The sequence below is a fragment of the Chlorocebus sabaeus genome, chromosome 5 (assembly GCF_047675955.1).
Source record: "Chlorocebus sabaeus isolate Y175 chromosome 5, mChlSab1.0.hap1, whole genome shotgun sequence".
In the NCBI taxonomy this organism is placed as follows: Eukaryota; Metazoa; Chordata; class Mammalia; order Primates; family Cercopithecidae; genus Chlorocebus; species Chlorocebus sabaeus.
The window spans coordinates 22,905,898-22,932,564 of NC_132908.1; the positions used below are offsets into that span (position 1 = coordinate 22,905,898).

The window sequence follows — 26,667 nt, forward strand, 5'->3', positions numbered from 1 at the left end:
GCAGGAGTGGAATAACCCTGCTGCCACGGTGCCCCATAAAAGTCTGTAGGAAACATAAAAGGGTAACAGATCATCTGCATACTATTAATAGTGCTCACTTTTGAGACACCTGGTGACAATATAGCAAATCACAGCTTCCCTGTGTGTCACTGAAACTGTCACTTCAATGTTGCATGGGCTCTAAGGTTTACGGCATGCTCATAAGCTGGGAACTTGTAAAAGCAAGGAGGGAACTCCCTCATGAACAAAGGTTGCTGTGCTCCACTGGCTCTACGTAGGAACTGAATGCTCTGAACAAGTGGACCCTGAACAGACACTGGAGGGCTCTCCTAGAGTCTATCCCTCTTCCTTTCTATACTAGTATCCTGATTCTCCTCAGGGATCTACACTGGTCTTGATAAAGTCTATGAGCCAGAGGTAAGACCATAGGCCATGCTCTAGGCCTGGGCCCAACTACCTTAAACCAATCAGCACATCCCTTCTCTTCACCCCCTATCCATGCTAACGAGGGTGGAACAGAACAGTCAAAAATGGGGAATGTAACTCCATACAAATCAATGCAATGGAAAGCGCTTTCAATCTGCCAAGAGTTTGGAAAAAGCAGCTTTCTCACTCCATCAAGAAAAACTACTGGGGCCAGGTATGGGTGGCTCATGCCTGTAATTCCACAATTTGGAAGGCTGAGGTCGGAGGACTGCTTGAGGCCAGGAGCTCTACATCGGCCTGGGTAACAAAGCGAGATCCCAATCTCTACGAAAAAGTTCAAAAAATTAGCCAGGCATGGTGGTGTGTACTGTGGTCTCAGCTGCTTGGGAGACTGAAGCGGGAGGATCTCTTGAGCCCAGGAGTTTGAGGCTGCAGTGAGCTATGACTGTACTACCACACTACAGCCTGGGTCATGGAGTGAGACCCCATCAGGAAAGAAAAGAGGAGAAGGGAAGGGAAAGGGGAAAGGGGAAGGGAAGCAAAAATGAAAGAAAAAAAGAAGAAAAAGAGGTGGGAGAGGAGGGGAGGGGAGGGGAGGGGAAGGGAGGGGAGGGGAGGGGAACTACTGAGAGAGAGGCTCTCCCACTGGCCACACTCAAGGAACAAGTAGCCATAGCAGCTGCCAGTAGCCAACTTGCCATCATGAGGGTGCCTGTCCAGGGACAAAGCAGACCTGAGGGCAGAGGAGAGAGGAGGAAGGAAACTGGGTTTTTCATCACATTACTGAAATGTTACATGAAGCCTGACCTCAAGTCCATCCCAACCTCTGGACTTTTCAGTTAGCAAACCAATACACTACTTCTACTTCAACGTCAATTTAAGACAGGCTTTTCGCTTTCTGTCAGCAGAAGATGCATAACCGACACAGCCATTCTCTTATCAATGACACATGATCGTGGAGCCTTCAAAAGCACCTGGAGAAGATTCCGTGTAAGCAGTGCTTCCAGCCCAGCGATGTCTTAAACACAAAAGAATGCTATGGTCATGCAGTTGTCACGAGCATGCTTGGTGATAGAAGTCACCAAAGGCCAATCCACTGATGCCACTTAGGACAACCAACCAATCCCGGGGTTGAAAAGCCTCAGAGAGACGCAGGAACTCTGGGTCTGAGTCACATCTGATACTCACGTGTCTCTTCTCGGCATCGGTGCCATGCTGGCCCTGGAAACATGCCACCAAGCGCTTATGGGAATGGTGGCATACTGACCGCACCGTGTCCAGGCGTCGCTCAATCTGACAAGGCAGAGACAAAAGAGAACACATTCATTCTCTTCCTTTTGTGGTGTGTGCATGCTGGTAGGAAAAGCACGGCTGAATCTATGTGCAGGGAAAAGGAATGATCTTGGCCGCACCTTGCTGTCGCACTGAGTGGTGCCAGTCAGCTTACACACTACAGCACCAGAAAAGCACCAGGTCAGACCAGGCAGAGATGCGAATGAATGATCCCGGCCCAGACCCACTGCCAAGTGGAAAAAACCACAGGGATGCCAAAGAGCTCTCTCCAGCTCATGGCAGCAGAGCCTTCCACACAACGTACATCAGACAGAAGCAGCAAAATAAATGTTCCCCAATTTAACTGCAAGATCTGTGTTTTCAAAATTTTTCCTTACTGGGTTTCGGGGTGTGTGTGTGTGTGTTTTAAATAAACCTCTAAAGCAGAACGGGCAGTCAGCTTAGGGAACCCACGCATCATAAGCAGCTTCCCAAAATACTATTGCTAGAATATGGCTGTTTATGGCAAAGAGAGCTGCTTTTTACAGGAAGGAATGCCAAAAATGTGTATTCTGATGACTCATGAAGAATGAGAGCAGGCCCTTTGGGATGCTTTCTATTTTAAAGATAGATCAACACATTCAAAACAGAACACACTTTGACCCCAAACCATTTTACGCACTGAGATGGCTTGTGCCTCTTTCTCAAAAGAGCAGCCTTTCTTCAGATCCAAGCCCATAGCCCAGGACTCAGGGCTGGCGGGCAAGGGGACATTTAGGAGCAGATTCAATATTACCTTCCCCAAATCTTGCAATGGCCAGATTTTCAAACATTAGAAAACTAATGTACATTCATTTGCCACCAGAGAAAAGCAAAAAATGAACAAAGTAATTCCATAATTTAATTTCGATTCCAATTTCCACTAGAATGTAAACCCCACGAGGACAGAAGCCTTGATCTGTTTTGTTCACTGATTTCTCCCAGTGCCTTATCTTTCACAGAAACAGAAGGTACTCATTTAATATTTGTTGAGAAGACCCACATCTATTGAGTCCCTGTGCAAGGTATTCAAGAAACAACAGCAAATAAATGCTGGTTCCGCCCCGCTGGGACGCACAGCCCCCTGGGGAAATGCCACACAACTGCTCTAACAGAGATGGGAAAAAAGAGGCAGGAGAACACAGGGCAAATCAAGGGATGTTTCACGTCAGAAACAGTGTCTGTGGCTTGCACTGGCGGTAATAATAACAACAGATCACTAATACCTAGCACTTACCACATGCCAGGCTCCGTTCCCAGCGCTGTTCCTGCTTAACTCATTAAACCCTCCTAACAACCTGTGAGGTGGATACAGCCTTTCCCTCAGTTTAGAGAAGTAGAAACTGAGGCACAGGAAAGTTCAGTAAATCCCTGAAGCCACAAAGCTAACCAGGGGCAGACCTGAGACTCGAACCCAGGTAGCTGGGTTTCAGATCCCCTTTTCATCATCATGCAACAAAACTGATTTTCTTTCCTGCTCAAAATCACACTAATTAATTTTATTCTGCTTCTGGTTTAAAAAAAAAAAAAAAAAAAAAAAAAAGCCCACAAGCCTCAATTCTCACATAGGAATTTTTTTCCATTGTTTAAACAGATCATTTAAAGGAGACTATATTTTGTTACCTGTAATAGATCTTCACTGAGGACTTCTGTTTTCTCAGCTCTGTGGGAAAAATTAAAAGTTCAGAGTCAGAAATCCAAAAATGAAAGGCAACTCCTAAAATGTCTTAATTATTAGCCTGGAGTTTAAAGCAAAACAGGCAGAAATGAATTTAGAAGGGTTGGCGGGGGCATTTTACCCATTTTTACATCAAACTGCAATTTAAGCAAAACCAAAGAAAAATAACTAAACAAACTTTGTGGGGAACAGCAGCCCAAAATAAGAACAAACGATCCTGAGCAGTGCTTCCCCAACCTGAGCAGGTACAGAATCACCAAGCGCAGGAGGCGCTGACATAAAATGCCATTTCCCAGGTCCCTCTGGAGATTCTATTCTGATTCGATAGACCCTGCATTTTTAACAGCCAATCCTTGCTCAGAATTCCAGCGCAGGAGGTCTCTAGACAAGGCTTTGAGAAAACACTGTTCCACAGAAGCTTAAACCTCAGTTCACAACCAGAAATGTTATGCAAAGACACAAGTCTAGACCATCACACACAGTAACAATTAGTTCCTCCTTCAAATTCCCTCTCCATCCTTACTTTTAAAAGAAACAAAGTATTTCCACAACTTTCTCTGTTATGCTTTGAACTACCACTAATTTCATCGACCATTCCATTAAACCAACACGGTGGCCAGCAATCAGAAGAGGCATTCCAAGCTGGTGGAGTCTCAATTGTCAGACCATAATAATTTTTATTTTTATGTTATTATTATTATTTTTTGAGACAGTCTCACTCTGTTGCCCAGACCGGACTGCAGTGGTGTGATCTCGGTTCACTGCAACCTCCACCTCCCAGATTCAAGCGATTCTCGCGCCTCGGCCTCCCAAGTAGCTGGAGTTATAGACACATACCACTTCGCCCAGCTAATTTTTGTATTTTTAGAAGAGACGGGGTTTCACCATGTTGGCCAGGCTGGTCCCGAACTCCTGACCTCAAGTAATCCACCCGCCTTGGCTTCCCAAAGTGCTGGGATTACATGTGTCAACCACGGCGCCTGGCATGAAGGAAATTTTTAAAAGAGAAAGAAAAAGTATGTTTCAGTTCTGAACAGTGAAGGGAGTCAGGGGAAGGCTGTCAATGAACCGGAAATTCAGAATGGGGGTTGCATGATCTTGGCCAGGAACCAATGCAAGAGAAGGAAAAGGTCTTTGAGCCAGAAAGTAAATGAGATCCCTACAATGACCTCGAAACGCTGCTAAGCTCAGAGCAGTGCCAACTGTGGGCTAGGGAACAGAGTGCGCTGCTCCTCCAGTCTCCACTTAGGGCAACGGCACGTTAGTCAGAACGGGGCATTGCCACGGGGGATTCTAACACTTGTCATCATGGCACTGTCCCAGTTAACCTGGAGATGCCTATAGGGTGGCTCGCTCACTCACCAGTTTCTGCAGGAAACTGGAATTCTGACCTGACTCAAATACCTCTCAGGGCCAGAGGATCAGGGCCTGGAGACAAAGTCAAGGCCCCAGCTTCCAGACCCAGTCAATTCTCAACTTTATGAAAAGGCTCCGCCAGCAGCAGGCCAACATATGCCACCCTAGACCTTGCTTGGCATGCACAGTGCCAGACATTGCTGAAGAGCCAAACACAAGTAGTCATACCAGTTAGGGAAGGGAAGCAGGGCCCCAGCTGACCATGAGGTCAAAGAACCAGACTCAGAAAGAAACCTGACAGTCAGCCTAGCAAGAACACACCTGGCATGAGATCATTAGAGCTTCACCATTAGACACCCTCATTCTTCTTGCCAATGCCTCATCCCTCCTTTAGCAAAATGCCACCAGGGATTGGGTAACTTTTGCCTTTCTTCCCTAGCCAAAACCCCCAAATCTGGACAGGGCCCTGTACATCTCTGACAGAATCCACCTCAACTCTAAAATGACTTCCTTCTGTAAGTATGAGTATACACAGAAAAGTCTCAAGGCCTACTAAAATTTTCACAAGTTCAAAAGAAGAGATTTGACCTGAGAATCAGAATAAATATGTCCTTTTTCAGAGCAGATTATTTTTTAAAAAATAACAGAAGAAGAGAAGAACTTGCTCTATAATCCCAGTGTGGGTTATAAGCAGATGTGGGAGAGTTAGTAATAGCTCAGGGGTATGCTAGAGCCAGCTCAGAACAACCAACCATGTGCATCTTTTCCCAACTTCTTGCTCAGTAACCTCACACTGGTACTTGAAATTAAAAACATAAACAACCACAAACAATTCAAATAGGAGCTTGGCAGTTATTAAACTGTTATGAACACAGTGCTGCAACAGCCACAAAGAAAATAAAGCAAACATAAAAACGAGGCAAGTATTAACTTCAGGAAAAACAAAAAGTCCACTAGAAACAGAAAGATAGTCATAGTACTAGTAGGCTCAGCTGCAAATAATTGATTGGACATAATATAAACATCAACTAGTAATATAATGGAAAATTATAACCGTATTGGAAGGATTGGGGAGCAGACGCAGAGGGAAAGGGCCGTAAACCCTCATATATCAGAACAGAAAGTCAACAGACAATACCTAATTTGATAACCCAAAGGACCGTTTACATGTATTACTTATAATTATGAATATGAATAAATGTCACAATAAACTGTTAATAATTCAAAGTAGTTGCTTCTGGAGTTGGGAAATCTCAGAGAGTAGGGAGTGAACCCACCATATTTTGTGATAAGCCTTTACTATATTATTTGACTTTTCAAACTACATGAATACAGTTTTGAGGTTTTTAAAAAATAGCATGTTACTTACATTTTTAAGCAGCATGTTTGATATGGCCAGGGGTGAAGCGTGCCTAACTTAAAGAACTGGTCCAATGTCAAGCTCTACAAATGCACAACTGAAAACATACCTCAGAGTATCCAAAACGTAAAGAATATCAGTATATTTCCAGCCATTTTTTTTTTTCAAATTAACTGGACCCTCTGCTTTAGAGGTACTTCACGTGAAAAGGTCTGGAGGCTGAAAACTGTATTGAATATATTATATGAAAATGTTAATGTACTGTTTACAAAGAAATTTCCCCTATGCTTCCTGTGTTTGTGGAGGCTATATATATCACAATAATAAAATCAATTTTAGATCTGCAGGCTTAGTTTTGTTTTTTTTTTAATCAATTTTAGAGGCTGGGGGGGGCAGGGTGGCTCACACCTATAATCCCAGCACCTTGGGAGGCCGAGGTGGGTGGATCACTTGAGGTCAGAAGTTTAAGACCAGCCTAGTCAACATGGCAAAACCTCATCTCTACTAAAAATACAAAAATTAGCCAGATGTGGTGCCACACACTTGTAGTCCCAGCTACCTGGGAGGCTGAGGCACGAGAATTGCTTAAACTTGGGAGGCAGAGGGTGCAGTGAGTTGAGATCGTGCCACTGCACTCCAGACTGGACAACAGAGTGAGACTCCGTCTCAAAAAAGAAAAAAAAATTGTACAAAAAAAATCCAAAACCCAACTAGAGTTCCCTGAGATTATTAAAAGTGACCTATAATTGGGAAGAATTACTTTTAAGTGACGAATCATGACTATGGAGTATAATACACAAACTGGAATGGATCCCTTACACAAAGATTCTTTTGCTGGCCTGTGGGCTGTCCATCTTAATTTTCAGGACTTGGCACTGTCTCCATCTCTTCCAATAATGTGGTCCAAATGGCCTGATCTCCCTCATCACTGTGACTGGTCAAAGCCTCAGTGCTTCCTATCATGAACTGCAGTGTTCACCTATACCAGAGATATGAAAAGTCCAGCAATTATTCCACTATCGGCCAAGGTGCCCATTCAATAGGCATGTACATAAGCCACAGAAACGTGCTGGTTTTTACTGAGAAATGTTATCTTGGGTTGAGTTTTTGTAATTCATTAAAGCAAGGCAGGGGGCAAGAGACTGAATTCATCAAGACACCTACAGACAAAAACAAAAAACAAAAAAAACCAGTAGACAAAGTGATCCAATCATAAAAATAATACTTGATAAATCAAAATAAATAAATAAATATATATATATAATTTTTTTTTTGAGACGTGGTCTCGTTCTGTCACCCAGGCTGGAGTGCAGTGGCACAATCTCAGGTCACTGCAATCTCTGCTTCCTGGGCTCTAGTGATTCTCCCACCTCAGCCCACCAGGTAACTGGGACTACAGGCATGAGCCACCACGCTCAGCTAATTTTTGTATTTTTAGTAGAGACAGGATTTCACCATGTTGGCCAGGCTGGTCTCAAATTCCTGAGCTCAAGTGATCTGACTGCCTCGGTCACCCAGAGTGCTGGGATTACAAGCATGAGCCACTGCACCCAGCCAGATTTTTGGGTTTTTTTTTTTTTTTTTTTTTTTTGAGACAACGTTTTGCTCTTCCTCCCATGCTGAGTGCAGCGGCCTGATCACAGCTCACAGCAACTTCGAAACCCTGGGCTCAAGCTATCCTCCCACCTCAGCCTTCCTAGTAGCTGGGACGAGAGATGTGCACCCTCATGCCCAGGTAATTTTTAAAATATTTTTTATAGAGATGGATTCTTACTGCATTGCCCAGGCTGGTCTCAAACTCCTGAGCTCAAGCCATCCTCCCGCCTCCACCTCCCAAAGTGCTAGGCGTGAGCCACTGCGCCCAACCGAGATTGTTTTGAATCAGACATTTTGCTCCATGTTCCTAAACTTTTTGTATATGGGTTTTTTCTGCTTTGTCAGAGCCTTCTTTGTGTCCAGTGTTCTGGGCTTGAAAACACCCTTGAATGTTTCCTGTCTGCAACTGGAAAAACAATACGAATCAGGAAGGAACTTCCCACTCGCCATTTTACTCTGGGGTTTGTTTTTTCCTATGAAGCTATTCTGTAATTTCACTAGTCACTCAAACAAGGCTTATACCAGGCAGGATTTTTAATTTGCTTTTTGGTAAAGCACAGATTTTCTCCTTGTAATTCTCAAAGCAACGGTGCTGCCTAGGCCTTGATAGGGTCACTTTCCCTTGACCTGGTATGGTAATGTCCAACCCTGCAGTGTGGCTAATAGGATGTTTCACTGAGCTCACTTGCCAGGCAAGGAGAACACAGAAATGTTTTCAATCTGGACTAGTTCACTGTACCAAAAAGACAGAAAATGCTCAGACCAGGTAAGAGTCAAAGGAAAATTTCCAATTGGTCTGATATTTTCCATCTCTAATCATGGATTTCTGGTGGTTTCCTTCATAAAACATGTACTATGGGAGCCAGGAACTCCCACACCATGGACACGAATGCTCAAGTCCACACGGTCAATGCAGGCTGTGGTCTTCCAAGCAATGATCACTACTGTCCTCCTCCCTGCTAGACAGCAGGTTCCATGAAGGCAGAGAGAGAGCTCTGAAGTCATCACTCCTCCCCAGCGCCAAGCTCAGCACCTGCCTGCCACTTAAGAAATACACACTGAATGAATGAATGGATGTCTAGCACATCTTTGGGAAAAAGGACATTCACAATGTCAAACAAAATCTAATAAAATTAGGTCGAAAAGCAGCCATAGGTGTATAGAACTGCCTTCCACAGTAAAATTCATAATGACTAAAATTGAAATGTGATATTACCTTTCAAGGTTAATCTTTTTATAAAATGGAAAAAAAAAAAAAACCAGTTGAAAACCAAAAAAAAAAAAAAAAAAAAAGGTCTACAGGGGGTGGGGGGAAGCGAAATCCACAGTTTTAAAAATTTTATGTTAAAAGAGGAGGGAAAGCCATTCCTCCAATCCCATATCCCAGAGGGAACTATTGTTACGAATTTGTTATATATCCTTCCCAATTTGTTTTCTAAATTTAAACTAGTGCTTCTCAACTGGAGGCAACTGTGTCCCCAGAGGACACTTGGCAATGTCTAGAGACATTTGTGGTTGTCATGATGGGTATCTGTAGGGTAGAGGCCAGGATGCCACTAACTATCCTAAATGCAACCCCCCCACACACACTAAATAATATAAAGAATTATGAACAAGGAAGGATACAGCCCTGGATTTGTTTCCTATTGCTGCTGTAACAAATCACCACAAACTTCGTGGCTTGAACAACACAAGTGTATTATATCACACTTCTCAAGTCAGAACTGCCAACCGTCTCCCTGGGCTACAATCAAGGCGGCAGCAGGGCTGAACGCCCTCCTGGACACGCGAGGGGAGTATCTGCTTCCTCGCCCTTTCCAGCTTCTTGAGTCGGCCGCGTTCTTTGTCCTCCTCCTGCACTGTCAAAGCCGGTACGGTTCACTCTGGGCCTCTCTGCCGCAGTCACATCTTCCCCTGACTCTGCAACCTCCCTCTTCCACTGCTAAGGACCTCTGCGATTACACTGGGCCCACCTGGCTAGTCCAGGCTAATCTCCCTTTCTGCTGATTAGAAATTTTAATTCTATCTCCAAACTTAGTCCCCCTTTGCCATGTAATCTAAGACATTCAGGGATTCTGGATATTGGGACCTGGACATGTTTGGGGAGGGCAGAGCATTATTCTGCCTACTTCAGGTCCAAGTGTCAACAGTGCCAAGGCTGAGAAGTGATTTCAAAGGACATATACACACACACACACATACATGCACACACATACACACACACATGCACCCAGGTAGGCAGAGACACATGAGGGGCATTTTTACACGTCAGAACACACATGTACAACTCTACCGCCTCCTTTTCTATGCCTGTACAGTAACCTAGTCTGTGGATATACCATGTTCTACTTAACTGCACAAAGGCAAGGCAGCACCACCAAACCCTCCAGCCTCATATTCAATCTAATTGAACTGTGGACTGAAGACAGCTCAAGACCATCAAACCTCCATATCACAAATGGTTCCTCCAAGGCTGCAGGGATCTACTTGAGCCTTCATAATAGCCAACAACAGTAGCAGCTACATTTGCTGGGTGCTTTCTATGCCCAGACACTAGGCTGGCACCTACATCTATTCTAATTCTCACATCAACCTTATTGGGTAGGAACCACTATTTCCCCCATTTTACATATGAGGAAAGTGAGGCCTTGAAAGGTAACTTGCCCAGGACCCCAGCACTAATAAGTGGGACTGTGGGATTCAAACCCAGAGGGACTGACTAGCAAGCCCTACACTTAGTTTATCTAAACCAAGGGTCAGCAAACTATACCTGCAGCCTCAACCTAGCTCACCGCCCATATTTTATGTCCGGAAAGCTCAGAAGAGTGATTATTTTAAAATGACTGGAAAAAAACAGTATTTGGTAACACATGAAAATTTTATGAAATTCACATTTCAGTGTATTACAGAAGTTTCACTGGGACACAGCCAGGCTCATGTGTTCGTGTGCTATCTGCGGCTGCTTCTGAGCTTCAACAGCAGAATTGAGCTGTTGCGAAAGACATCACCGTATGACCTGCAGAGCTCAAAATATTTGCTATCCAGCCATTTACAGAAAACGGTGGCCAATCCCAGGTCTCTATCAGTAACTCTTGCAGGATGTGGTGCAAACCTCAACAGCTGGCTTTTTAGAATCACTTTGAGGATGGGTGAGGCTGGGCTGGAGGTGTATTTTCTTTTCCTGGACCCTCTGCCTAATAGGCAAGCAGCAGCTGCCAAAATGAACAGGGGTGGCAGCCTCTGATAATTCAGTCCAAATGTGGAGGCACAGCCCAGTGCTGGTGACACTGGTGACAGGAAGAAATCAGAAGTTATGTCTCTCCCGCACCTACGCACCTTCATCCACTCACCTCCTCAAAAACGCTGAAGTATTTTAATCACTGTTTTCTGGTCTCTACTGATAAACATATTTCAGGACAAGACCTAAATAAACACAGTTGTCTACCCAAGAGTTCAGCAACAATAAACATTTCAGGCTTGCAGACCATACTGTCTCTATGTAATGACTCAGCTTGCCACTGCAGCACAAAAGCTGCCACAGACATTGTATAAACGAACGGACCTGGCTGTGCCCCAATAAACCTTTATTTACGGACACTGAAATGTGAATTTTGCCTGTCATACGTCATGAACTACTGTTCCTCTTTTAATGTTTTTCAACTATTTAAAAATGCCAAAACCATTCTGAGCCTGCGGCAGCTGCATTTAACCCACAGACCAGAGTTTGCTGACCCCTGATCTATGTACAAGTGAAGTCCATTTTCCCATGAAACTTCAATCCTTTTTAATCACTTCCCAAATCCAAATTCTTCTTACTCAGAAGGGGGATTTCTGTGCTTTCCCAACTGGCATTTCAGGGGTTGAGAGACGCTGGCTTTTCAAGACTTTGCCAAATTGCTCCTTTTCAATCCTTTCAGTCATCCTGGGGCCTTGAGAGCAGGGGCTCATCTTTCTACCACCAAGGTCACCCCCCACCCAAGGATGGCAAATACATGGCCGAGGTGCCAACATGAACATCAAACATCAATGGCTCCCACGGCTCCTGGGCTCACAGGGCTGCCGGTTTTTGGTTTACAAATTCACATTACAGATCACCGTTCTGCTGGCTTTTACACTTGCACACTGACTGATATGTCAAAATGAAAAAATGAAATGGGGCATGGAGAGAATTTTTAATGAACTCATTTTCAATGCTGGTTACCAGGAAATATCTGAAAGCATTTTTGAGGAATAAGACAGACTGACTAATCTACCAAGGATCTGAATATTGTATGTAGGGCAACAACATAAACACTACTGCATGCAACGTGATTTGTATTCACAGTGAAACTACAGAGCCCACCCAGGGCCAGGCAGTGGATTCCATTCGGCTGGGAATGTGATTTTGTGCAACACTGTCATCTCCCGTTACAAGTGTTTACAAAATCCACCTGCGCCTCTGAGCCCGGTTTGGATGCCATAATTTGATTTCATAGTGAGCTGGAGGACTACTGAGTAAGTTTTTACTGTTTTATCTCATTAGATTAGCTGTCGTCTTAGATTTCTGGGAAGGAATCTAAAATCTACTTAATTGGATTTTTAAAATAAAGGACTCTCTGCAACTTTAAAAATGAAGCAATTTGTTATACCTGCCACAAAGCAGTTTAAAAGTCGTAAGAGAGTTTACAGAACTCTAAAGGGATGCTATTGGGAAAAAATTGTTCCCATGCCTAACACTGAAAAGAAAAAGGATACTTATCAGGGGAAATGATTCAACAGAAAATATTTTGGCAATGACATGGGAAAAATAGATCTAATAGTTCTATACTCTGAATTATTTCCCCAAATGATGGTATTTTGCCCACGTATTTACAGCTTCTCTAGGACAGGGTTATAACATTTAATTTTTACTTTAAATGACAATAAAAGCCTTCTCAATCTTAACTTAATCTTGATAATATTATTTGAATTCCAGTGACTAAGATGAACAGTTACATTTTACCCTAAATTGAATTGAGGTTTATCGTTTTCCTGCACATGTAAGCTTATCCACGCAGCGTTTTGTTCGGTCAGTTGGCTTTTTCCCCTCTGGCACATGAAATGGAATCTATTTGCTATCCCTGCTCTAACCACGTGGCCTGTCTCAAAGCTCCGCCACCGATTCTTGCTTATAGCAAAGTCTGAAAGAAATCTCCCTTCTGCCATCAACCACCTCATGGCCTCTCGGGCATTCCAAGTGCCTCATTCCCCAGCCTGCTCCAGTCACTCATGGTACTTGCTTGGACCTGGAGGCAGCTGAGTTTGAGATTTTAAAATTTATTTAAGCAGGCAAAAACATGTGAGAAATATTTTGCAAAATATTGCAATGCAGACAGTACAACCACATAGAGCTACTGCCTAAGGGAAAGGAGCTCAGGAGGAGTACAGTTTACCGCTCTGGTGAGGCAGCCAGGGGCTAGGAGGAGCTAAAAAGCCACACAGAATATCTAAAGCTGAAGTGCCCAAGGCCAGGCCACACAATGTCAGGGGCTCCCTCCACATCTGGCTCTGACTCAGTGCTGTGACTGATGGCTGCTGGGGAGGCGCACAGCATCTGAAGACAGGTTGTGCAGGCTCCCTTCCAAACTAGGTCAGCACATTTGGACTTTGACAAGCTCATCCCCATAAAAAAACAGGTTGTAAATGATCATTAAGTTCTCAGTCCAACTTACAAGGACTCATTTAGCTCACAGATTATCTAAGAGACGGCCCTGGCAGGGGCCTGTTGAGTTTTCTGAGCCACTCAGAAAAATAGTAGAAAAAAAAGTAGTGGAAAAAGATCTTGGAGGTAACAGTGGTTCTTGACCAGAGCTACACATGACAGTCCTGGAGGCTCTGAAAATAATACAGGTGATGCCACTTACATGAAATGGCCAGAAAATGGGACTCTATAGAGGCAGAAAGTAGATGAGTGGTTGGCTTTGGTGTTGGGGGGGGGTGGGGGGAATGGGGATTAACTGTAAAGGAGTATAAAGTTTCTTATTTGGGGTGACAAAAATGTTCTACAATTGGGTTGTGGTGATGGTTATGCAACTCTGTAAATTTACTATGAATCATTGAGTTGTACACTTAAAATGAGACATTTTTTGAAATATGTCAGACACAGAAAGATATATACCACATGTTCTCATTCATATGTGGGAGCCAAAAATATATATAATCTCATAAAAGTAGAGAGTAGAATTGTGGTTATTAGAGGCTGGGAAGCATAGGGTGGAGGAGAGATAGGGAGAGGTTAATGGATAGGGGTAAATAATTATAGCTACATGGGAGGAATAAGTGTTAGTGTTCTATGGCACTGTAGGGTGAATATGGCTAACAATAACTTAGTGTGCATTTTCAAAAATCTAGAAAAGGATTTTGAATGTTCACAATTCAGGCACAAATGTTCAAGGTGATGGATATGATAATTATGCCAATTTGATCATTACACATTGTAAACATATCAGAATATCACTCTATATCCCATAAATATGTACAAACATTGCAGCCAACTAAAAATAAAAGGGGAAAATGGGTAAATTTTATGACCTATAAAATATACCTCATAGGCCAGGCACAGTGGCTCATGCCTGGAATCCCGGCACTCTGGGAGGCCAAGGTGGGAGAATCACCTGAGTCCAGGAGTTCAAGACCAGCCTGGGCAACGTAGGGACACCCCCATCTATACAAAAAATAAAAAACTTAGCCAGGCGTGATGGTGCACACCTGTAGTCCTTGCTACTCGGGAGGTTGAAGTGAGAGGACTGTTTGAGCCCAGGAGATCAAGACTTCAGTGAGCCACGATCGTGCCACTGCACTCCAGCCTGGGCATCAAAGTAAGATCTTGTCTCAAAAGAAAAAAAAAAAATTAAAAAAATTAGCTGGGCATGCTGGTGAGCACTTGTAGTCCAGCTACTTAGGAAGCTTAGGTAGGAGGGTCATTTGAGCCTGGGAAGTGGAGACTGCAGTGAGCCAAGATCACACTACTGCACTCCCGCCTGGGCAACAGAGTGAGACCATGTCCCCCCCCCAAAACACAAATACACACACACCCCTCATAAAGTTGTCAAAAATAATAATACTGATGCCTGGACCCCAAACTAAAACTAATGAATTAGAACCTCTGGAGGTGGGGCCTGGCTTTTTTTTTCTTTTTTTTTTTTTTAACCTCCCCAGGCAATTCCCAAACAAAGAGAGCACTGAGAACCACTGCGAGGAGAAGGTTCAGATAGCAACAGCTGGCAGGTGGCAGAGTGAGCAGCAGGACAGACTAGAAGGGTAACGGTCATAACGCACTGCAGCACCGGAGTCTCCAAGGTCCCTGGGTCCTAGGCCATAAACGCATTTTGGAATGAGCTGATGTGCATGATTCACAACTGGCTTTACTCTGTGGCCTTCACAAGCAGAGTAAACTCAGTTGTAAGAAACAGAGTGATACCAGATTCTAAGTTTCACTCCCGGCAAAGGATAAGAATGCAGGATACAGTCAGAACTAAGAGTTAGGGCTCTGGAGTCAAACAGATCAGACTTTGAATCCCAAGGCTGGACGTTCACAGGTGCACCTTACTAAGTGACATCTCCTCCACGGTCAAATGGGAATAATCATAACCATAAAATAATAATAATAACAACGATACCGCCACCATAGAGGTTGTTTAGGAACACCATCTTATGTACTTCATTTAACGTGTTTGGTGGCACCTAGTGAGGGTTCATGGAGTGTTAGCTGTTCTGAAAATTACAACAAATAATAACAACCTTCAGATAAATCCCAAGTCTTATCTAAGAATGACCTTTCCAAACTTATCAAGCTGTTCTAGCTTCTGTCTGGAAGAAGTGACAGTCGAGCCTAGACCACACAAAGACAAAAAGCGAGTCAGACTTAGAGCAGGAGCAGGGCAGGATGTTCAATGAAAACAAAGGGTTGGTTGTGATAACACCGTGTGGGGCGGCACCAAAGAGAATCACAGGCAAACAATAAACAGGAACTCAGGGACAGAGTACATGGAGAGTTAGCAAACTCTGCATCAGAAGCTAACGTCTTAAGCTGCTGGGCTTCCCACCACTGCTAAGGAGGCTACAGAAACACCTGCACCAGCGGATCTCAGCTAAGCATGCATCCACAGAGAAGCGAAAGCAAGTCTCCAAGTATAAACCATCTATCTGAGGATGGACTTACTCCAAGAGCCTCAGATTTTAGATCTTTGTTCATTCAGACAGTATTTATGGAGCTCCCACTAAATGTCAGGAACTGAGAAAGAAAAAAGGAAACAGAAATGATACAGTCCCCACCCTTGAGGAGCTCATGAGAAAAAAAGGTCTCATCCTTGATGAGAGACCTTGGGGGCACAGACAGAAGAGTGATGAACTGTGCGGCCAGGACAGCGGGGAAACAGTCCAAGTGGACCTCAGATAAGTCAGGACAACCAAAGAGCATGGGGAGAAGGGGTTTGGGGAGGAGTGTGTAATTAGTAGGGTACAGAACAAGAGGTGGAGATGTGGCTGCAAAGAAAGGCTTTGCCTGCCATGGAACGCAGGGGGCAACAGGCAGCCACTGATGGTTTTTCAGTAATGGAATGGCAACAGGTTTGAGTTTCAGAATGAAAAGTCGAATAGCAGGGCACAGGATGGAAGGAGGGAGAACTGGAGGCCTCTGTGGCTAACGAGAGGAGAGACAAGAACACAGACCCAGAGCCCAAATAGTTATCCTGGCCAATGACACATAGCTTTTTTTTTTTTTTTTTTTTTTTTTTTTTTTTGAGACAGAGTCTAGCTCTGTCACCAGGCTGGAGTACAGTGGCACGATCTTGGTTCACTGCAACCTCCGCCTCCTGGGTTCAAGAGATTCTTGTGCCTCAGCCTCCTGAGTAGCTGGGACTACAGGTGCCTGCCACCATGACCGGCTAATTTTTGTGTTTTTAGTAGAGACGGGGTTTCACCATGTTGGCCAGGATGGTCTCGATCTCCTGACCCACTACTTTGGGATTACAGGCGTGAGCCACCGTGCCTGGCCCGACACACAGTTATTTTAACAGAAATAGTACAGCAGAATCTGACTATAAACTACCAACTTGGAAAAGGTACAAGAAAAATTCATTAATACAGTGCTCTCTGTTCAAGAAAGTAATCAGACATAGAAACTGGAATTGGGCCGGGCGCGGTGGTTCACGCCTGTAATCCCAGCACTTTGGGAGGCCAAGACGGGCGGATCACGAGGTCAGGAGATTGAGACCATCCTGGCTAACACAGTGAAACCCCGTCTCAACTAAAAATACAAAAAACTAGCCGGGCGAGGTGGCGGGCGCTTGTAGTCCCAGCTACCCGGGAGGCTGAGGCGGGAGAATGGCGTAAACCCGGGAGGCGGAGCTTGCAGTGAGCTGAGATCCGGCCACTGCACTCCAGCCTGGGCGACAGAGCAAGACTCCGTCTCAAAAAAAAAAAAAAAAAAAAAAAAAAGAAACTGGAATTAGTGGATCATAACATATGTAATCCAAAAAGTTTTTGTTATTATTTATTTTTTAGAGACGGGGTCTCACTGTCGCACAGACTGTGGAAAGCAATGGTGTGATCATAACTCATTTTGGCCTCCAACTCCTGGGCTCAGCAATCCTCCTGTCTCAGCCTCCCAAGTAGCTGAGACTACAGGCACACACCACCACACTCATCTAATTTTTGTATTTTTTTGTACAGACAGGTTCTCGCTATGTTGTTCACACTGGTCTCAAACTCCTGGCCTCAAGTGATCCTCCTGCCTCAGCTAAAATCCTTTTTTTGGAGACAAGGTCTAAAATCTTAAAGTGCTGGCACTGTAGGCATGAGCCACTGTGCCCAGCCAAAACAGAATTTCTTAACACCAAATTTCCAATACTAAATTTTAAAAAAAAAAGTAATATTTTGCATCTATACATTGTTTTCTGTTATGAAAGCACTTTCGCCTATATTATTTCATTATAATAGGTTGGTGCAAAAGTAATTGTGGCTTTTGCCATTAAAAGTAATGGGCGGCCAGGCATGGTGGCTCACGCCTGTAATCCCAGCACTTTGGGAAGCTGAGGTGGGCGGATCACCTAAGGTCAGGAGTTCGAAACTAGCCTGACCAACATGGTGAAATCCCATTTCTACTAAAATACAAAAAAAAAAAAAAATTACCTGGGCATGGTGGTAGACACCTGTAATCTCAGCTACTCAGGAGGCTGAGGGAGAAGAATCACTTGAACCCACAAGGCAGAGGTTACCGTGAGCCGAGATCGCACCACTGCACTCCAGCATAGGTGACAGAGTGAGACTCTGTCTCCAAAAAAAAAAAAAAAAAGTAATGGGCAAAAATGTGTACCCATACAGTGCAATTTTTATTATCCCTGTTTCGTGGGTGTGCAGGCAGACACCCATTAAATGAATTACACAATGTGAACCAGTCTTTGAACCTTCAGAAAGAGTACCTTCAAGGCCATGGACCAAAGTTAAGTTTCTCTTAAATTTGCAAGCTACATTCTGGTCCAAGCTCCACCACAAACTAACCATAGCATCTAAAAATACATCCCTTAACCTTTCTGCCCCTTACTTTATTTATATTTGCATCAATGTTCTCACAGGACTTTTAAGAGACTACAACAAAATAGCAAAGGAGGGAACATTTTGAAACCTTCCAAACTGGGCTTTGCAGATGTAGGACTGTAACTCCAAAAACGACAAATGTTGCATGGTTTAAACAGGCATCTAGTGCTGAAAATCTGAATAACAGTGGCTCCTCTGGAATTGTACAATGCACACGTCACAGATGTGGCCCAGAAAGTTCCATGCGTAGCATGGTGCACAAAATGAAGAAAAAATAGTTACCCGGAAAGTCAGGGCGAGGCAGCTTTTGAGGGATGATGGGTAGATTCTGAGTGGGGAACACCCTAAATCTCCACTTGCCCTTTCCTAAGGTCAAAGAAAATTGTGCCTGATGGATGAAAGGACTCTGCAAGTACCTTAAAACAGAAATCTGATTGTTTTTAAACGAGGTGTTTTGTCAAAAAGCTATTCAGAATAATTAAGCCTTAACTGAGTGGAGTTACACAGCCCATCAACAAATTCAACCACAGACTGGTGTCATGTATACTTTGCACTAACTTGTCATTTGGTTAGTCATTGAACAAATATTTTCGGGTTCCCTTCCATGAGCCATCATGAGTAAGACAGGCCCCTGCTCTGACAGAGCTCAAGGACTATCGAGGAAAATAAGTCATTATACTCCAGTGCAAGGACGCTTCCAACAGGGAAGTGCAGGGTCCCCTGGGAGTTGTCACTACCACCACATCTCACATTTATTGAGCTCATATCACATGCTCAGCACTGTTCCAGGTGCTTTGCAAGAACTGAATTCTACGGGTATTATTACCCCCATGTTACAGATGAAGAAACTGATGCACCTAGGAACTTAAGTGATTCCCCAAGGTTTCCCAGCTAGGCTCTGAATCTGGGCAATATTACTTCAGGGACCCTGTTCTGAACCACCTAATACACGTTTTACTTGTATTAACCCACCTAATCCTCAAGACAACCACAAGACTAATACCACTATCATACCCTTATTAGTCTGTTCTCACATTGCCAATAAAGACATACCCACAGTCTCTGTAATTTACAAAAGAAAGAGATTTAATTGACTCAGTTCCGTAGGGCTGGGGAGGCCTCAGGAAACTTACAATCATGGAGGAAGGGGAAGAAACACATCCTTCTTCAAATGGAATCAGCAAGGAGAAATGCTGAGCAAAAGGGGAAAAAGTCCCTTATAAAACCATGAGATCTCATGAGAACTCACTCAGTATTACTAGAACAGCATAGGGGTAACCGCCCCATAATTAAATTACCTCCCTTCCACAACACGTGGGGGTTATGGGAACTACAATTCAAGATGAGATTTTAGTGGGGACACTGCCAAACCATGTCATACCCATTTTAGAGATTACAAACCTAGGCACAGAGAAGCTCATTAAATTGTTGCGGGTTACAGACATGACAGGAGGGGCCCTGAATGCAGACCCGGGATGCCAGAAAGAGATCCTGAAACTGATGATGGCTTCTGAGACCTACTGGATGAGTTGGAAACATGGAGGCTGGATAGTACAAGAGCATCTAGGGCAGGGAGAAGAGAGGGAAGAGAGAGGAGGGAGGAGCAGACCCAGGTGACGTGGCGGGGGGAGAACCCCACCCCGTTTAAGCTCAGGTACACAGGATCTGCTGAAGATCATGAGCAAACTTATTTGCTGAATACATAAGTGACTAAGTGAAAGCTTTCAGTATCTGGGCCTTGTGCTGAGTAGGAGGCAGCGGCAATCCACCACCAGGTTGGGCAGGAAAGCCAAGGGCCAGCCCGATTCTAGGCCATTAGGTGTGCAAACCCCACTGAAGGACTGCGGAAAACATGGAAAGGAACTCTGCCGAACTCTCGGCCTTCAAATGAGTACCAGGCAGCAAATGTTAAAAAAAAAAAAAAAAATCTTCAGAAAGGCTGTTACGTCCATTTAAAGAAAGGAAAACCAGGCTTGGACAATGAATGAACAAATAAAACTGTACTCACTTTACTTTTCTATAGGCCAACTTTTCCTCTTCACTTTTTTTTTCTTTTTTTTTTTTTTTCTTTGAGACCAAGGTCTTTGCTATGTGGTGCAGGTTGGCTTTAAACTCCTGGGCTCAAGCAATCCTCCCACCTCAATCTCTCCAGTATCTGGGACTACAGGTGCAAGCCTCCTACTTCTTAATAAGTACACCAGGGATTTTTTTCTGAATGGCTTTCAGTACAATAGTTTTTAACTTCTAAGACTTAAAAAACATTCCCAACATTTCAGTGAATTTTATTTTTTTTTTGGGGGGGGGAGGGAAATAAATATGTCTTCAGTCAACTATCTTAACGAAAATGTCTCCCATAACGTTTTAAGCCCCTCTCCACACTGGAGAATCTTCCTACCATCAATCATTTCAGGAACTTACCAGTGGAGTAACAGTTAAATTTGCATGTCATAACATGTTATTATGATAGTTGTATTCCTAAGAATTTACCAACGCTCACATTATAAAATCAATTGATCCAATGGCAGGAGGGGGAGTCTTCAGGGGATGGAGCATTCAGGAAAAAATTTCTCCAGCATTGCCAGGCAAATCTAGCATTTCATCATATCTGGACATTGCTCCAACAGGATATTGGTCTTTTCTTATCATCAGAAGCACTCTTAGTAATGAGAGTATCTTATGCATGCACGTCTCCTTTGCCACCCACAACTCTGAAAGCAGAACAGAAAAACACCCACTAAAGCATGTTCAGAAGGTGCCCTCCCACTACCCCAAGCACGGTGCTAGCTCCTAGTAGGTGGGTGAAGTGGCTAGGAGCAAGTATGCAGGGAGTCAAAGCCCAGTTCACCACCTAAGAGCTGGGTAACTATGGGCAGATTACTTAACATCTCTGTGTCTCCATTTCCTTTCCTATAAAAATGGAGATATTAAGAATATCTAATTTATAGAACTGGAAGGATTGAAAGAGATAATATAAGCAAAGTGTTGATTCCTAGAAAGCTCTAAAAATTCCTGGCATGGTGGCTCACACCTGTAATCCCAGCACTTTGGAAGGCTGAGGCAGTAGGATTGCTTGAGGCCAGGAGTTGGAGACAAGCCTGGGCAACATAGGGACAACCAAAAAAAAAAAAAAAATGGTTTTTGTTCTTTGTCTAGAATATGGAGAAATCATGTCACACAAGTTACTCAAGTTCCCTGTGCTTTTGTTTGCCATCTATAAAAGGGATAACACTATACTGACTTCACAGGGTCTGGTAGGTATTAAGTCAATACACAACTTGGACTAGTGCAAGGCGCCCAGTGTACACATCCAGACACATATTCTCTATCATTATCACTTGGACTGGTGCAAGGCGTCCAGTACACACCCAGATACATATTCTCTATCATTATCACTCGGACTGGTGCAAGGCGCCCAGAACACACCCAGACACATATTCTCTACCATTATCACTCGGACTGGTGCAAGGCGCCCAGAACACACCCAGATACATATTCTCTATCATTATCACTCGGACTGGTGCAAGGCGCCCAGTACACACCCAGACGCATATTCTCTATCATTAGCACTCGGACTGGTGCAAGGCGCCCAGTACACACCCAGACGCATATTCTCTATCATTAGCACTCGGACTGGTGCAAGGCGCCCAGTACACACCCAGACGCATATTCTCTATCATGAGCACTTGGACTGGTGCAAGGCACCCCGTACACACCCAGACGCATATTCTCTGTCATTAGCACTTGGACTAGTGCAAGGCGCCCGGTACACACCCAGACGCATATTCTCTGTCATTAGCACCCGGACTAGTGCAAGGCGCCCGGTACACACCCAGATGCATATTCTCTATCATTACCACAATTATTTCTTTGGCACATCCCTCTGGCTGCAGTGTGGAATATGTGGGGGAAAGACATGCTGCTGGGTAGGGAAGCCAAGGGGGAGAATCTGAAGAGTCCAAACAATACGAGATCCAAGTGAGATGGAGGAGGGCCCACACCAAACAGTGGGTAGGTAGAGAAGGGCGCAGAGAGCCACTGCAAACGAGAAAGGAACAGGACTCGGTGACTTGGGGGTGGACAGGAAGTGAGGGGTAGGAGCTGGAGATGACCACCAGGTTTCTGCCTTGAGGGACTGGCTGGACTACAGGCGTTTTTCCTCACTGAGAGAAACACTGGCAGAATATGAAGGTACAATGAGATCAGCTCTGGAAATGCTGGGTGAAGGGACCTGCTGAACACTCAGGTGGAGATATCCAGTTTGCTTTTTTCTAGATGGTTCTGAAGCACAGAAAAGGCATCTGGACCAGAAACAAAGAGCCTGCTGTGAGGACCAGCAGCAAACACGGATCTGGGGGAGTTCATGCAGAAGCAGACCCTGCAGAGAAGACGGAGACTGAGGATGGAGGCCCCGGGACACAGTGGAAGGAGAGCCAGGGCAGGAGACAGGAAAGGAGTCCCTAAGGAGGGCAGGGAAGGAGCCAGGAGCGAGGTACAGGCGAAGCATGGATGAGGGACCAGCTGAGGATGCAAACTGGGCCCTGGGCACAGGGACAGCAGGGACAGGAGAGTGAAAGGAGAGGGCCACGGGAAGCCAAGACGCACAGCATGGATGGCAGAGGAAGAGGCAAAGCCCCAGAAGGAAGGGGAGAGCTGAGAGAAGCCTGACCATCATGAGCAGCCAAGAAGAAACACACAGCAGAGGGAGGGAGGCGAAAGGTGCATGGCACAGCGGGAAGGTGGCAAGGCCGTGCCCAGGACAGCAGCACAGGTGGCAGGGCCTTGGACAGAGGGTGGGGTCCAGGCAGGTGGGCGGTGACGGCAACCATGACCATGGGTCAGCCTGGGCCTCAGACACTGGGGAAAGGTGGCCATGTCCAGTTTTCTCTGGAAATTAGGAAGTAGGTCATCCAAGGAGAGAGGGTGGGTGTCTGGGGTAGGGTGGAGTAAGTAGGTTTCAGAAAAGTGAAAGTCTGGCAAAAGCACTCATGAAAACGGGACAGAAAACGGAGTCAAGCGCTGGATGGCAGCGTTCATTCAGCCCAGCTGAGCTTGGAGGCCATGAAGTGCTGGCAGCCCCACACTGTGTGACTGCAGGATCTTTCTGGGCCACGCCCCGCATCACGGGTATGGAAGTGAAGGACCCAAAAAGAGGAACAAATCAGGATGCTATTCCGCAGAACAGGTGAAAGAAAAATGCCAGGTAGACAGAGCCTTGGAAGTCAAAGAGTCACCCACAAGCCTGACCCAGTCAGAGAAGAAGGGGGACCAAGCCAGGGCGGGAGGGACTGCGTGGGAAAGGAGAGACCGTGGGCAGAGGGTGGACAAGGGACCAAGGTGAAGACCTTTGAGGTGCTTCTTAAACCACGGTGGCAAATGTCTTTCTGGACAAGAATGTCAGTGCACATTCCCACCGGCAGCGCAGGACACAGCTCCCATCCGCACTCCCAGGACAGCAACATCTCACTGTCCCCAACTCTGCCAATTTCATGCGTGAAAAGTGGAGCCTGGAAGCTTTGCATTTCTTCAACAACTTTGAATTTTTTAAAATCGTCTCACAGATTTCCTGGTCATCGGTATTTCATCTGAGAAGTGTCTGTCTGTGATATCTGCTCATTACAGTGGAGTTCTTAAAATTATCAGAGAGCATCATACATTCAGTATATTCACCTCTGTGGTGGTTGCCCTCAGTTTTTTCCAATTAGTTATCCTTATAAATTTAACTTTGATATAATAAAACAGACAGAAGTGTAGTTATTATGTGGTTAAATCTACAGGTGTTTATTTATCTATTTGTTTGTTTATTTTTATTTTTTTTAGAGACGGGGTTTCACTCTGTCGCCCAGGCTGGAGCACAGGGGCACAATCATGACTACTGCAGCCTCCTCCGGCTCCCGGGCTCTAAGGATTCTTCTACCTCAGCCTCCTGAAATAGCTGGGACTACAGGGCTGTGCCACCTCACCCAGCTAATTTTTCCAAAATTCCTTTTACAGACAGGGGCCTCACTACGTTGCTCCGGCTGGGCTCAAATCCTGGCCTCAAATGACCCTCCTGACTCGCCTTCCGAGCAACTGGGATACAGGTGTGAGTCACATGTCCCACCTACAGGCTATCTTTTATTGTTCTTTCTCCACATTTTTATGCCAAAGCATGCAGTACTTTCCACAATAAGCTATATTTTCTTGTATTTATTTTGTGGTTTTATTTTTTACATGAAAGCTTTAACCCATTTGGAATGTATTCTGGCATAGAGCAGTGAGGTGAAGGCTAACCTGGCTATTTTCCCCAGTGCTGACCTGCTATGTCACACTGTATGTCCTCACTGTCTCACGATGCCTCCCGAGCACATGCCACCTTCTTAAACACAGCAGGGCTTGCTCCTGGTGGTATCGGGAGCCGTTTCTCATGTATGGGAACACAGCAGCGTGGCTGACTGGACCAAGGTCAGAGACACAGCAAGTAAACAGCACAGACAGGATCTCAAGCCCTCAGACTCAAGTCCAATACACTTTTTACTACAATGCAACTGCCCTAAAGCAGTTTTAGGTTGATTAAACCCTCATCTAAAAGTTTTGAAAACTGAATTAACTAATCACCAAGAAAGCCAATTCTTGAGGGAAAGTAATTTGATGATCACCAAATCCCATGACAGAGAGAACACATTTCTGCTTTTTGGGGGAAAGGCTCTCATTTAGAAAAAGCGTGTATTTTGGACACAGGCAGAACAACACACACAGACGCGTGAGGTGCACATCTGCAAATAACATTTCTCTAGAGAGCAGCTCGCTCCCTGCATGGGAACCGTAACAAAGCATCGCTCGGACAACTGGCAGGCTTTCTTGAGCTGCCGACCATGTAGATGGCTTTTCTTGAATCCTGGGGTTTTTGTCCATGCGCCTGAGGATGTCTGTGAGGTCCGTAAGATTATATGCAAATCTGTGTGTGTATGGTTTTTTTCTGGCAACAGGGGGTTATTAAAACCTCCATCTAAATCTACAGGCAGCAAGGTTGCCATTCCTAAAGACTGCCCTGAGATTCAGAGGCTACAATTCAGTCCACTGCCTTGTGATCTGCTAACCACCTCTTCTTCAGAAGTGACATTAGCGTACTGCCACATACACTCCATTAAAACTGCTCTTACCATTTCTCAACTTTCTCCTCCAATTCGTTCCTAAATCTAAAGCGCATTGCAACTGTTTTCTCCATATTGTTGGACTACTACAAATTCAGCATTCTGCATTTAAGATCACCTGCCAACCTCATGACACAGAACAGACACAGAATAAAGCTCAAACAGCAGACATACTAAAAGTTGTGTGGTTCAAAAACGAGGGGAAAGTTGCTTGCAAACTTCCATTGGAAACAATTCCTATTACAACACTTGTATTTTAGCAGGATTTAAATAGTCCTTATCATGTTCCTTCAATGTCCAATAAAGGTAGAATCATACGACCTTTACACAATATTCCTATAAACATTTATATAGCTACACACTATTTTGGAGTCTAACCAATTAAATAAGGGATGAAAGAGAAATCACTGAATATTCTGAAAAGCAGAAATAGAAGCATAACATTGATAATATTATGTACATAAAATAACAAAAATTATCAGTTGCATAATTTAGTAAATAGGCACTATTCTCAATTTAAAGCAAAAAAATACCTGGGAAGCATATAAAAGATTGTACACACAAAGTCATGTGCAATGCTCATCTTGTAAATATCAATTCTCAAGGTTTAGTTCACAGATTTGCTAGGCCATAAAAACCTGGGTTTTATTTATTTTTGTACCCTTAGAGCCTAACCCATAGCAGGGACCCAATAAACATCACTTGAATAAATGAGTGCCAAATCAATCAAAATCCTAAATAATTGTTTCTGAAAACTAGAGAAGACGAGATGCCAAAACTCGTCTTTATACAAAAGAGACATACTGAAAAATATTTATTATCATTATTTTTTAATAAGACAGGTCTTTGTCGCCCAGGCTGCAGTACAGTGGCAGGACCATAGCTCACTGCAGCCTTGAACTCCTGGCCTCAAGCGATCCTCCGGCCTCAGCTTTCCAAAGTGCTGGGATTACAGGTGTGAGCCACAAACCCAGCCTGAAAAAGAGTATTTGTAAGAGACCAGCTCTACCCAATTTAAAACATATTACAGATTAATACTTATTAAAACCATATTGATGCAGGCCAGGTGCAATGGCTCACGCCTGTAATCACAGCACTTTGGGAGACCGAGGCAGGAAGATCACCTGAGTGAGGTCAGGAGTTCAAGACCAATCTGGCCAAAGCGAAACCCCATCTCTACTAAAAATACAAAAACTAGCCTGGCGTGGTGGTGGGCACCTGTAATCCCAGCTACTGGGGAGGCTGAGGCAGGAAAA

The 26,667-nt window shown here is 44.4% G+C and overlaps 1 protein-coding gene across 5 annotated transcripts in view; it reads right to left on the reverse strand.

Annotated features, from left to right (window-relative positions):
• Window positions 1–26,667, reverse strand: part of ARHGAP17 (Rho GTPase activating protein 17) — a 98,379-nt gene that overhangs the window by 57,577 nt on the left and 14,135 nt on the right. For all 5 annotated transcript variants that reach the window (XM_007988210.3, XM_007988160.3, XM_007988200.3 and 2 more), the window contains exons 2-3: window positions 3,361–3,400; window positions 1,615–1,719 (exon numbers count right to left, since the gene is read on the reverse strand). In XM_007988210.3, coding sequence (XP_007986401.3) covers window positions 1,615–1,719; window positions 3,361–3,400 — 145 coding nt within the window. The remainder of the gene's footprint in view (window positions 1–1,614; window positions 1,720–3,360; window positions 3,401–26,667) is intronic.